The 13,486-nt window shown below is 51.1% G+C and overlaps 1 protein-coding gene across 2 annotated transcripts in view; it reads right to left on the reverse strand.

Moving 5' to 3' along the window:
* Nucleotides 1–13,486, reverse strand: part of SMAD6 (SMAD family member 6) — a 73,892-nt gene that overhangs the window by 53,341 nt on the left and 7,065 nt on the right. The window contains exons 2-3 of one of the 2 annotated variants that reach the window (XM_057543433.1): nt 10,866–10,922; nt 7,104–7,169 (exon numbers count right to left, since the gene is read on the reverse strand). In XM_057543433.1, the coding sequence (XP_057399416.1) occupies nt 7,104–7,169; nt 10,866–10,922 (123 nt within the window). Of the gene's footprint in view, nt 1–7,091; nt 7,170–10,865; nt 10,923–13,486 lie in introns of both variants that reach the window. The other variant, XM_007166123.2, reaches the window with a different exon arrangement.

Genomic DNA, 13,486 nt, shown 5'->3' on the forward strand with positions numbered 1-13,486 from the left:
CTCTCTGCTTCTGCACAAGCTATTCATTCCTTCTATCTGACAGGCCATCTATATCCTGTTGGCCTCCTGGTGAACTCCTAGTCATCCTACAAAACCCAACTCAGAATCACTTTCTCCTTGAAGCTTTCCCTGAACACCTCATTCCCACCCCAACAGAGTCCCCTGCTCTTGTTTCTGTGCTGGTCCTAAGGCTTGCCCACATCTCCACAGCACTCAGCAAAATCACTCACCATTCTTTGCTTGTTGTCTACCTCTCCTCCTAGACTATCAGCTCCTAAAGGGGAAGGAGCTCCTACTGGTATGCAGTAGGCTCTTAATACATGTTCAGTACACTGACTTGTCACCCCAAAGCCTACGGTCAGGAAACACACCAGCCCTGGGATCCTTTGTCAGGGACCCCGGAGGATGCAAAAGCTATGTGATCTGTGGTGAATCAGTCGTCTTCTCTGGGCCTTGGATTTGTCATGGGTTAAGTGTACCCTCACTCTAGTCCCCAAGTTTTCATACCCTGGGACCAGGGCTGCTGGGGTAGGGGGCAGTACACCAACCGCCTTCCCTCTGCATGGCCTTGTGCCAGGCTGTAGTTTGGCTTTGAGACAATGATGAGAAGCTAAGATGCTGCAGGCCAGAAGCCCCAGCTCTCTGTACAACCCCTCAAGGCCTAGGAGCTGGTATCCTCCGCCTGGAACACATCAGCATCAAGGGGCCCCTGAGATCAGTGGCCCAATGGCCCTAATGTACAGCTGAGCAAATTGAGACTAGGGAGTGAGGAGCTTACCTGAGGTCACACCGTAAGGTAAAGGGCAAGGCCAAGCCTGGAACCCACATAGGTGCACTGCTCACCACCCTACGTGCTTCTTGGCAAACCAAGTTGGCCAGGCCTCCTCCACAAATGCCTGGTCCTCTGTCATTCCTGCCCTTGACCCCCTCACCACCTCTCCTCCAGCTCCAAACAACCAGCCCGGGAAGAACAGGTCCCCCTGTGAGATACCTGGGAGGTTTTAGGGAGGGAAGAAGGTTTTTTTTTTTTTCTTTTGTTGATCAAAGCTAAAACAAAACCAAAAACACACGGCAGAGATACGATGCAAGGAACCAGAGGTGAGTGTGCCCTCTCCCTACCCCCGCCTCAAGAGAAGGCAAGGAGTCTGGGGCCATTTCGGAACTGGAAATGGTAAGCTGATCCCAAGAGCCCAGCATTAGGTCCTGCAACCCATCCACAAATTTCCAAGCTGGAGCCTGACCCAGGGGGTAGGCAGAGCAGGAGTGGGCCACACCCAAGGCCACTTCTTAACCCATGGGGACCTATCTAGGTTCAAGGCGAGTAATGTCAGGGCACCATCTGCCCCAAACTCCAGGTAAAACGTCCTTCCTGCTCTCCAAAGCCAAATGGAACCCTCTTTTCAGATAAAACTCAATCCCCCTGCCCTCCCACTCTCTCTTCTAAACCACTCACTCAACACATGGCATCCCTAGACCCACAGGCTCTGAGCACTGTCACATGTTGGGACTGAGCACAGTCATGTGACAGCAACGTTATCCGGGACCTGCCTGTCACCCAGGTGCGATCAGTTGGTAAAAATTCACCAAGCTGGACACTTACCTGTGTACTCTGTATATTATAGCAGAAAGGTTTTTTTTTTAAATATTACCCAGGCCTTGGCCTCCTCATGCCTCATCTCCCACTAACATCAGGTACTTTGCTTCCCAACCCCTCTACCCTCCTTTGGTTTCTCAGTATCAGGCTGTTTTCACACTTCCAGGCCTCTCTGCACTTGATATTCCTTCTACCTGGACTGCATCTCCCACCCCCCAAACCTTGCCTCTTTGGTAGATTCCTATTCATTCTATAATACCCAACTTGGATATCACCTCCTCCAGGGAGTCTTCCTGGGTCACCTCCCCACCATACCAAGAGTCAGTCACTAAGCCCTTCTTTCTCTTTACTGCCTCTTATTCCACTTCTCATTATTACTATTTGTGTCTTCACCTGTCTGTGAGTACCTTGAGGGCAGAGATGATGTAATTTTTATCTCTGTGCTTCCAGCCCAAGCACAGTGCCTGGCACACCATAATGGCCACACCTACCACATGTGTGCCAAGCCTTGGCTGATTCACTTGGCATCATCTCGTTTCACCCTCACCATAAGGTGACACGTTGTTATTTTCATCCTCATTTTACAGGTGAGAAAACCAAGGGTGGGAGTGGTTAAGCAGCTGCCCCAAAGCCCCACAACTAGGAAATGGCAGAGCTGGGACTTGAACCCAGGGCCCAATGGTGCGCAGCCCATGCTCGTCAGCCCACCTTGCTAGAGAGGCTCAGCACACACTGACGGAGCTGAATTGAGGACTTCGGAGAATGAGGAGCTCTAGGGTCGCTTTGGACCAGGGCCTCTGAGGCGAGCAAGCTTAGGCCCTAGAATTGGGAAGCAGCAGGAAATGATACTGCGCTAATTCACTCCTCTCCTGGCTTCTGTGAGCACTGACACACATCAGACAGCACTGACCACAAAGGGGAACCTCCTCAGGGACCACTGAGAGGAAAGGTGGCAGGTGGGTGGGCAGCATGGACCCATCTAGGTTATGGCCTGGCTCCACCTGCTATGCTTGCTGTGTGGCCCTCAGCCGCTCTCCTAACCTCTCTGAGCCTCTGTTCCCAAACTCTGCCAATCTACAGAATGCACGAATCCTGGAGAATGATCTGTGCCCTTGAGGAGCTTAGAGTCTGGCTGGTGGAGGAAAGATACCCACATCCAGCTGAGCCCCCAACTCTCCACACTGTCCTGAGTAGCTCCTTTTCTTCCCAGGCCTTCTGTTCAAAGTGAGGGGCTCGCCCTCACTGACACTCTAAAGAAACCAGCATGCTCCAAGGACTGAGATACTGGTACACACAATCAAGGTCAGACAAAGGGACTGTCTGGTCCCCATGACAGGCAGCTTACACCATGTCTTGCATACAGTGGGTGCTTAATAAAGCACTTGAATGGTTATCCAACAGGCACTAGAATAGGATATTAAAGGGGAGTTACTGGTTCCTACAGAAGCCCGCCCAGTGCTCCACCCTCCAGCCCCACAGCACTGGAGTCTGGCAGGCCTGGCTTCTAAATGCAGCCCATCACCTCAGGCCCTGGTCAACTCCCAGAGCTCACTCAGCACCCAGCACTGAGCCTGGCCTAGCTCCTCCTACCTCATCCAGGGCAAAAGGCTCCTTGTGTCACGTTCATTCTGTTCTTCTAGCCTGGAGCCAAGAGAACCCAGCCCTCAGAGAGGTCATTCCCATGTGGCCCTTCATCCTGCAATTTCTTTGAATTATCGCATATCTTGCCTTTAATTTGTCAAGAAGAGTTGCCCACCAGCCACTCACACCTTAGTATGAATTTAACCAGCTAATCTTGCTTTCCTCCGCAAACTAAATCAAAATAAAGGGAATGGGGGGGCGGTGATGTTGTAGAGAAGAGGATACCCCTTAGACACTCAAGGGGCAGCAGTTAGGCAAGGAAACCAGAGCGTCAAGGACCTGAAGTGAAGGCACCCCAAAAAGGGACTTCCAAATCCCACTTAAGACTCCAGGTGTAAGGGTCTTTACTTAGTGGAAGCTCCATGTTCTGGCCCCCTACTGGGTGATCTTGGTGAAGTCACTTGCCCCCGTGAGTTTCAGTTTTCTTGTCTGTTTAGTGGGGATCACGTTATCGACATTTGGAGCTGACGTAGAGATCAGATGAGAGGGTGTCAAGCATTCAGCAGAAGGCTGAAACAAGACAGTCTCCTGTCCTGCTGCCCCCCACCCTGCCCACCGATGCAGCCTCGACTGCCCTGGCTGGGACTAAGCCTCAAAATCCCCCCCTTTCCCCTAAAGTGACCTCAGCAACAGGACGGGAAAGTGAAGCAGAGACCTTGGCGCTGGATAAAAATAGCCAGCCTCAGGTCGGGTGCAGGGATTGTCATTGTGCAAGACAAACAAGGGCAGCCTCCGTCCCAGAGCTGCAGACACCCTGCTCCAGCAACACCCATCCCAAGACGCTGAGAGAGGCCAGGCTCTCAGGGACAGCGCTGCCCACCCCCCCAGGATGCAGGGAGACAGAGGGGGCTGGGGGTGGTCTCCGGGTGGTCAGCAAGGTTCACCCGGTGGGGACACGGAGGAGCACAGAGCCCTGTGCCTCTTGCCAGGCCCCAGCCCTGTCCCTGGTACTTCAGTCAGGACAGGCGGTCCCTGGCCTCCTTTTGATCACTCCACCTTGCCCGGTGTGGCTCAGGGAGGAGGATGGGATCCTTGCTGTGGAAGGCTGTGCAGTCACACCGCTCAGTCTCCCATCCCAAGCCTGCCACTTACAGTTTGGGAATTTGGGCAGCTGGCCTGGCCGTGAGCCTGTTTCCTCACCTCTGAAACAGGGGGAATCAAATGTGTCTCACTGAGTTGTGATAAGGAGTCAGCGAGATGAAGAATGACCAGCAGTTAGCAAAGTGCTAAGTAGTGAATGTCAACGTTAAATAAATAAATGTCAGCATCAGCATCCTTACCACCTGTCCTTGAGCATCAAACGTCTGGTCTGTCCCAACGCATTCTACCTGCCTGTGCTCCTCACCTTTCTGACCTCACCTCCCGCCCTGCCTCCCATCTTTGCAGGATGAGTCTTGCTTCACCATCCACTGAGACCCCTCTGGGCCTTCTTCTCACCCTGCAGGGCCTCCCTCCCTGAGCCTGTCCTCCAAGGTGACAGCCACCCACAGCCCCAGCTCTACACGCATCCAGGAGGCAGGGGCAGGGCCAACTCATCGGTCCTGGGATCCCCATGGCACAAGTAAGCTAGAAAAGCTGAACTGTGAGCCCGCAGAGTGGGAGGAGACCCACGCCACCCCTGGGAGGGACCTGGATGACCACAATGGGGAAGGCCTACCGAGACCACCTGCAACCCAGACCAATCAACCCCCAAAAGGAAATCCCAAACTTCCTCCCCAGTTCCTTCGGTCCCTTAGGATCCCAAGGCAATGGATGCCAGATTTTCTCATGAGAGCCATGCAATCCTCATCCACGGTAAAGAGCGTCACATCAGGGCCTTCTCACCAGTCAGTACCAAAGGCCGCTCTGGGACAGCTGGGTGGGAACCCCAAACACAGGCCCACTGGGCCCCAAAGGCAGCCCAACCTAATGGCCTCAGGGTCTCCGGAGACCTTCCAGCCTCCAGAGGGTGCTCTCTCCTGGGAACCGGATGTAGGGAGGGGCCTCCCGCAGGCGCTCTGGGGTCTGTTCCTTCTAGCCTGAGTCACACACCAGGCCAGCTCTGGGATGACAGAGATCAAAAGAGATCACGTCTGAGAACATACCATGAACCTGTAAGGCACCTCCACACACGGCAGTTTCCGCCAGTCACAATGAGGGGATGGGATGATGAAAAACTACCCATCTGTCCATACAACCAACGCCAGTGCCATCCATCTAAATTAAATACACTCTGACGGTTGGCAGGGACATGGAATCATGCATTCAGAAATACTTTTAAGCCTCTTGCCTCAAAATTATACGTGGCTTCCAACCACATAGGCACAGAGGAAGAAAAATGGATTAAGACGTCCACTTCTTGTGTTCACCTGGTTAGGTCTTTCAAGGAAAGACATTTTAACAAGTAGGGCCAAAAGGCAGGGATGAAAACAAAGTGTCCCAATTAGACGAGCCACCAGAGACCAGAAGGCAAGTGGGACCCAGAAGACCTAGACCCCAGTACCAGCTGCGCCATAAGCTCCACTGGACCCCTGGGCAAGTCACTTCCTGCTCTGGTTTCTAGTTTCTCTATCTTCGAAACAGACGTACTCTTGTGATCTCCCACGGCTGTGATGGAACATGGAACGGATGGGGAAGGGCTCGGGACACGGGAACTGGACAGGCAGCCCTGAGCAGCCAACACTGTGACACCCGTAGAGTCGTGGGGAGAGTACGGCAGGAATGACAGAACTTCGTGCGAAATAAGTTCACTGGAGGTACATCCAGCCCTTGCAGAGAAGTGGGGGACAACAGTGGTCAGAAGCACAGTGACATAGTGGCAAATGGCTCTGCTCCTACGTGATCCTGGGCAAGTCACTTTACTGCTGTTCTGAGATGATGATTCTAAAGGGGCCCGAGAATAGGATGTGGCCCAAAGTAAACACTCAATAGATAGCTACAATGACTGTTGTTGCCATGACGACAGGGTGTGGGGTCCAGGGAGGACAGCTCAGATGCAGGCAAACAGAGGCCTTCTCAAAGAGATCCAGCCATGCCTGCTGGGGAAGCATCTCCTGCCCGAGGGGCTGTCACCCAACACAGCACAGAGCCAGCACGCAGCACAGAGTCAGGCCACAAGCCCCAGCTGTCCTCACAGCACACCCTACCCGCCATGCTCCCAAAGGGCCCCATAGACCTCGGCACTTGAGCCCCTCCCGGCCCTCGAAGCCCCCAGGTCACCACCAACATGTCATTTCTCAAGGAAAGCTTGATTTAGGTATTCCCCAGAATGTGAGGGTCCCTATGGCCAAGTCTTAAATGTGGGAAGTAGGGGAGGCTCCAAACCAGGGTTCTCTCTGCTTCCTAGCCCAGCACCCAGTGCTCAGGGAGAGACACGGAAACCACCAGCCTCTGGAAAACTCCTCACTTGCTGGACTCTCCCCCATGATCGTTCTACCCACTCCATTTCCCCCTCTTCTGACCCTGCGCATCGGTCCTTCCCCAGAGCAGGGACAGAAGGAGAAACCCAAGAAGACAAATGTAAACAAACACGTCCATTTTGCTGCCTCTCAGCAGCTTGGGGAGAGGATCCCTTGCAAAATCAGGATGGAGAGCTGGGCTGGGTTTTTATCATGTCCACAAGAGAAAATTGGTTAGAGCATGGATCGCCAGGCACTTGAAAAGTTCTCATCCTTAGGCCTCATTCAAACAGATTGTTCTTAACCCCAAAAACACCAGTGATGAAGACACTGGCAGTCTTCTCCTCGAGGGGTGGGAGGCCCAGGGAATAGAAAAGGAGGGGGGACATCAACAAGACCTCCGTCAGGCCCCTGCCACTGGTCCCCCTCCTGTAAAGTTCAACACAATGGCAACATGCAGGGAAAAAAGAAATGCCAACCTGAGAATTCACCTGGAGCCGTGATGAGGGAGTTGGTGGCCTCCGTTTCAGTGTAAGACAATGTGGAATCAGATAGATCTACAGGAGGAAAGAGAAAGAGAACTTAAGTTGGCTGTGGGGTGTTCCTCTCTTCTTTCTCAAGTGTGTGTGTGCGTGCGTGCGTGTGCACACACGCACACACACACACGTGGGCATGCCAGCACTTGCAAAGGGCAGCATGTCCCTCACAACTTTCTTCTGCCACTCCCCGTCCCACGATCGCAGGAGACCAGGCCAGCCAACCCTGGAACTCTTCTGGAAAATGCTGACTGCTGCAGCCCTGGCACCTGAAAAAGTTTCAATTGCTCTGGCCACAGAAATAACCCAAGTTCAGGGGACCGAGCAAGTAGTAACTTGGAGCCTTCTTGGGTAAGGTTAAATTAAGCCCCTAAACAATTCATAGCTGCTGTACTTAATTACAACCATTAAAATTCTTGAAGTTGTTCCTTCTTGCTTCCTTCCTTCCTTCCTTCCTCCCTCTGGAGCTGGGGAAACTCTGTTTTAACAAGTTACCAGCCATCCTCACTCTGTCCCGCTTACACCCCTCTAATTAAGGGCTCAAGCATTTGCTCCCAGATTAACTTTTTTCTCTCTCCCCTCCCCCACCCTCACATCCAAACCCACTCCCAGAGCAACTTTCAAAGTCTAGACTATTTTTTTCTTTTCCTTTTTTTTTAAAGGCGTTCATTGTTGTTTAAATAGTTTTAAGTACCTCACATGGCGTGCGCTATTTGTTTTCCCCTGTCTGCAGTGCACTTAGATGGGGAAGGGAAATTCTTTTGCACGTTTTCTCTTGAACGCTGAGCTATTAGCGGGACAAGCTGATGCCTTGGGGGGCAGGCCGACTTGGAAAGTTTTTCCTGGGCCTCTGCCTCTGCTACCAGCAATGGGGTGTTGTCCCCGTTAAGGGACAGGTCTGTCCAGGAGCTGGAAGGCATGTTCTTTCTGTGAGGCTTGTGGTATCTTTCATCACCCAGCACAACCCAGATGCGGCTCGGCTGGTCCCACCTGGCTCAGGAGAGCCACTCCACGCTGGGGAATCCTGGCACAAAAACCGTTAGCCTAGGCCCTAGCTAGCTAGAATTCCACTCGATCCTGTAGGCATTTTTTCCTTCTACCACGTGGCTTGGGGAGCGGGAAGATGAAACGTTAAACAATTTGGCTTTTTTTTTTTTTTTCCTTCTCGTTTCCCACTTGCCAGATGCTGACTGGGTGTTCTGGGTTTTATTTTGTTTTTTTGGTTTCATGTGATCACAGTGGCTCAGAAGTGAACTGACTTTTTGTTTATGAAAAACTAACAATGCAAGGAAAAGAAAATAATACAAAAAATAACTCGGACTATTTATCGGGGCCTGAAAAAGTTATCTGCTGGTCAAATGTGTTTGGAGGAAAATAGGGACAGATGGAAAATCTCTTTAAAAGAAGATAATAACCTCAATGCCTAAGTGGGAACCTCTTTGCTTTTCAGACCTAATCTTCCCAAAGTGTTCAGGCCCCAAGTCTTGCTGCCACTTATTGTTCGAAGTAGCAACACCCCAGGCTGAACCCGGTTTCTTAGTGAACCGCTGTGGAGCCAACACAGACAGACAGCCTTATGAACGTGCCAGGAGTGGGCGTGATGGGTGTTTTCCATCCTTCGCAGCTGTAAGTCCCTGCCATGCACTCTCCAAACCTTCACATCTAGTGCTTCTAGTGAGGCCCTACGAGGCTGTTGTAGAAAAAGAACACTCCCAACCTTGGTCACTGCTCGAGCCCCAAGGAGGAACCCCATCTGGAAGCTGGAGCCCCAGGTTCGAGTCCCACCTCCACTCTTACTCAGCAAAATCAGGGGTCACCAGCTTTGCCTGCAAAGGGCCCCGTAGTGAATATTTTCAGCTTTGTGAGCCCTACAATCTCCATTGCAACTATCCACCTCTGCTGCTGTCCTGTGGAAGCGGCCACAGACAATACAGCTGGGTTCCAGCAGAACTTTGTTATGGACTCTGAAATTTGAATTTCATACAGTTTTCACATATCACAAAAGACATGCTTCTGCTTTCGGTGTTTTTTTCTTAGCCATTTTAAAAAGTAAAAACCATTCTTAGCTCAAAAGCCACACAAAAACAAATGGTGGGCTGTCATTTTCGGACCCTTGAGCTGTATGACCACCAGCAAGTGTCACTTCCTCTTTCTCCGTTGCAGTTGTCCCATTTGTAAAATAACCGGGACACCTGCTGATTTCCAAATGGTCACTTTGCCCCGCTGGATGGAGTCCTGATTTTTGTGGCTTTATCGCCAGCTGACCCACGATTCCTTGGGGCAATGATCCTTGACATTCAAGCTCAGGTGCTACATTTACTAAGAATGTTTGAGGGTTTTCCTTTTCCTCTACTAGAATGAGGGATCTTCTAAGCGACTAGTGCAATTATGTTAACTTAAAAAATGCTGAGACGGGCCTGGGAGGGAAGGATGGGGAACCGCTGAGCTGAACAGGGGCTGCTCTGGGTTTCCGCCTCAGCCCCACTGCTCATCAGCTGGGCGGTTGTCCCTGACCCTCAGCCTGATTCCTTGTCTACCAAGTGACAGGGTCCCACCAGATGACCGCTCCAGTTCCCCGGAGAACTAAAAGAAGCTCCTCCATCCACGGGATGACCGTACTTCAGGAAAAACAATGAGGAAGTTGGCATCGTTAAGCCACTGACTCATACACCGTCATGGGACAGCCTCTGTCCTCCTAGACTGAGGAGGACAAACTCCTGAAGGGACCCGGTGGGCACTCCTGTCTCCAGAGGGGGGCCTGGAAGGAAAACTGGACTGGATGCCTGAGAGTTTATGACACTTAGAAGTGACCTCCCAGATGATGCTGACACACGCTACCAGGAAGAGGCCTTTACCAAAAACAAAACAAAACCCACTTTTTGTGGTCACTGCTGGAACGTGTCAGCATCACTGCCACGCCATCTGACTTTTAAAGTTCGAGTCCCACGGTCTCAAAGTCACTCTCCCGGTACTATTCAGGCCATACTCACCCCACCACTGGGATTCCCCACTGGAGGAACCAGGAGGGCCAGGAAATGAGCCATTTCTACTTTTAAAACCACATGCATCTACCCCAGCATACGGGCTGCTCATTTAGCCCCAAGGCTTTACAGAAAACACGTTCTACCTCTGAATGGGCTCTGCCAACAATGACACTACCACTGAGGGGTACCCTCCATGCCAGGGGCTTGGTGTACCAAGACACTTGCTTTCTAAACGTTCCAGCTGTTGTTTCTGCCCAGGTGAACTTCTTGGCTTAAAAGAGGGGGGGAAACATGTAGCTCCTCTCAACAGTGACTTCGTGCTCAGCCTATCTGTCACAGTGCTAATTAATACACACCAAAGGAGAACCATGTAAGGCTGGGAGGGAAGGAGAGGAAAAGAGACAGAAACATCAACCCACCAGCATCAACAAGATGCTGAAGCTGAAACCCATTCGTCTCCCACAGGCCCATGGTTAAAGGTCACAGAGAGGTTAATGATGAGCGAGGAATTTCAAGACGTAAATAGCCCGCTGCAAAGGCACTGCAAAGGCTGGGTCGGCTCTGGCCCAACTGGGGGTGTGTTTGTAAAACTTCACCCACCCCATTTCAAAGGCCACCAGGCTGGTGATCCCTCCCCTCCCCTCCTTCTCTGGCCCTTCAGCACTGAGGCAGGGCCCTGTGGGAGCCTGGGAAGGAGGCACCTCCCCAAAGGTCAGAAGGAGGACACACTTACCCAGTGGCTTGTACTCGTCGCGAGGAGACAGCCGAGAGTAGGGGGGTGGCGGTGATTCTGGAAGACAGGAGACAACGTGTCACTGCTGGGATGGGAGAGTTCACACATGGTGGTTCTACATGCTTTTGATTATTGGTTTCCTCAAATAATAAACCCAGCTCCCAGGAACCCAGCACCTCTGCTGCCCCAGTCCCCTGGAACAGCACTGCCCAACAGGGAAAGCCACAAACTTGGGGTACAGACCTGGGCTCAATCCCTGCTCTGTCACCTTTGGCTGTGTGACCTCAGGCAAGTTACCTCACCTCTCTGAGCCTGTTTCCTCAGCTCTAAAATGGGGACAATAATCACAGAGACCTCCCAGGTTTGCCAGGAGGGCAAAAGGAAATAATGTATGTAAAATGCTCAGTACAGCTCTTGGTACTGCAGAAAAATATCTCCACAAACAGTAACTATTATTATTATAACGAGAGAAACAGGGGTACAGGGAAAGTCAGAGCTAAGGTGGCCTGTTAAAATACAGGATGCTCGGTTAAAGTTGAATTTTGGATATACATGGCATAAGCTTTTAGCATAAGTATGTCCCTTGCAATATCTGGGACATACTTATACTAAAATATTATGTGTTGTTTACCTGAAATTCAATTTAACAGGGCACTCTGTAATTTTCTTTGCTAAGTTTGGCAACTCTAGTCAGAACTGACTGACTGCAGAGGCCCACATAGACATAGGAGCTCCCTTTCAAACAAACTACATTAGAGCAAATGACCTTCAGGGCAAGGAGGAGGACATGATTGGTTGGAACCCAGGAAGCCAAACCCAGCTCCCCATATGGGAGACCTTAAACCAGTCACTGCCAGCTCTTGGCCTCAGTCTCCCCCCTCTGTAAAGAGAAGGGGTGGAACACACAATCTCCATGGCCTTCCAGCTCAGACCCTCTGCGATTCTTCATTGTCTGTGGTATTTTTCTTTGGGTTTCCTTTCATTTGCCTAAAATACTTGTCCTTAAAAACATATACTTTGTCTTCAGAAGAATTCCTTAGCCTCTTGCTTTCTGGGAAGTAACAATTTGCTTAACTAAGTAACAATTTGCAGGAATGAAATGACCCTTCATTTTCCTTAAATGAAACTAAAGGCCATCAAATCGCAAACTAAAACAAACTCTCAGTGGCAGTAAAGTGGTAATTATTATTAGGCAGGTATCAGGAATGACACAAGGGATAATAAGTGTTTTTCACAATTATAATAAGGCACAATTAGTCGCAGGAGCAGGCAGCTTCACCTCTTCCCCACCCCGGCTTTTCCAGCTAGAAAGGACTTCAACAAAGTGAAGGCGCTGCAGTCTAAAAACAGGGAATCTTTTGTGGACTGGAATTAGGGAGAAGGAAAATGAATCATGGATTAGCCACTGGGAGCGAAGCAAACATTTGCTGAATGTGTACCCTGTGTCTCTCTCTGTGCTGGGACCTTTCAATTTCATACACTGTATTTTATTCTTTTGGACCTTAGGTACAGAGCAGTTAATCACGCTCATTGGGTACCTACTTTCATTTCCTCCTTTCTTAAAAATAAATAAGATGACCATTACCATTCCCATTTCACAGATGAGAAGACTGACTTGCCCATTGTTCCCCAGCCAATCATGGTGGAGCTGGGATTTGAATCCAGGCCTGACTCTGCTCTACACCCCAATGAGACAGGCAGTCAAGAGGCATCCTGTCTTCCACCCCTTCATCCCAGCTGGGTCTGGTACATCATATGCACAGAAAGTGTTCAGTAAACAGATATGGACAAAGACAATGGTGACAAGGATAATGGTAAAGCTGGGGGCATCAGTGGACAAAGGTGTGGAGAAAGAGGACCTATGGGGCCAAAAGGGTGACCCAAAGGAGACCTCAAACAAGACTCAAGGAGAGGGGCTATTTGCCTTCAGTAGGAGCCCCCTTATCCACCAGTCTTGGAGGGGCTAGAGACCAGACTCTCAGGACAAGAGGCGAAATACAGGTAGGGCTAGCGCTCCACAGGGAAAGAGAATTGAAGCCAGTGCTCCCACTGTACAGAGGAGAAGACTGAGGCCTGAAGAGTAGAAGTGACTCCTTGAGGGCCAGACAGGGAGCTGGTGTAGAGGCAGAACCAGAGGCCAGGTCTCCTGACCCCCAGCCTCATGTCCTTTCCACTACCCCACTAACTTATCAGAAGGTCTGCAACTCCTGTGTCCGGGTTCCTCTTGCAAACATCTAATTGGCTGAGGCCCAGGCCACACATGGTAGGGAGTTCTGGACATCTGCCCCCAGATCTGTCCCCCAAAGTGAAACCTGGCAGCAATGGGCTGTGGAAGCTGGAGTCAAGCCACTGTAATCAACCCCAGCATCTCTGCCTGGGGCTGCTTACCTGGGACCCGTAAAGGGGCGGGGGGGGGGGGGAGCTCATGAAGATCCCCCTTACAGGAGCCACCTGGGCCTTGAGTGACACCCACCACCCATGCCCACACCTGGGCTGGGGGCTCTAATGCATGAGCGAGACAGAAAGCAAATCTACAGACTTGGGACATCAGACACACCAGCCAGTGAGGAACTGCAAAGCTTTCAGGAGGGACTTTACCAGCACCCACACCCTGCTTTGTT

This window comes from Balaenoptera acutorostrata, chromosome 3, assembly GCF_949987535.1.
Source record: "Balaenoptera acutorostrata chromosome 3, mBalAcu1.1, whole genome shotgun sequence".
Classification (NCBI taxonomy): Eukaryota; Metazoa; Chordata; class Mammalia; order Artiodactyla; family Balaenopteridae; genus Balaenoptera; species Balaenoptera acutorostrata.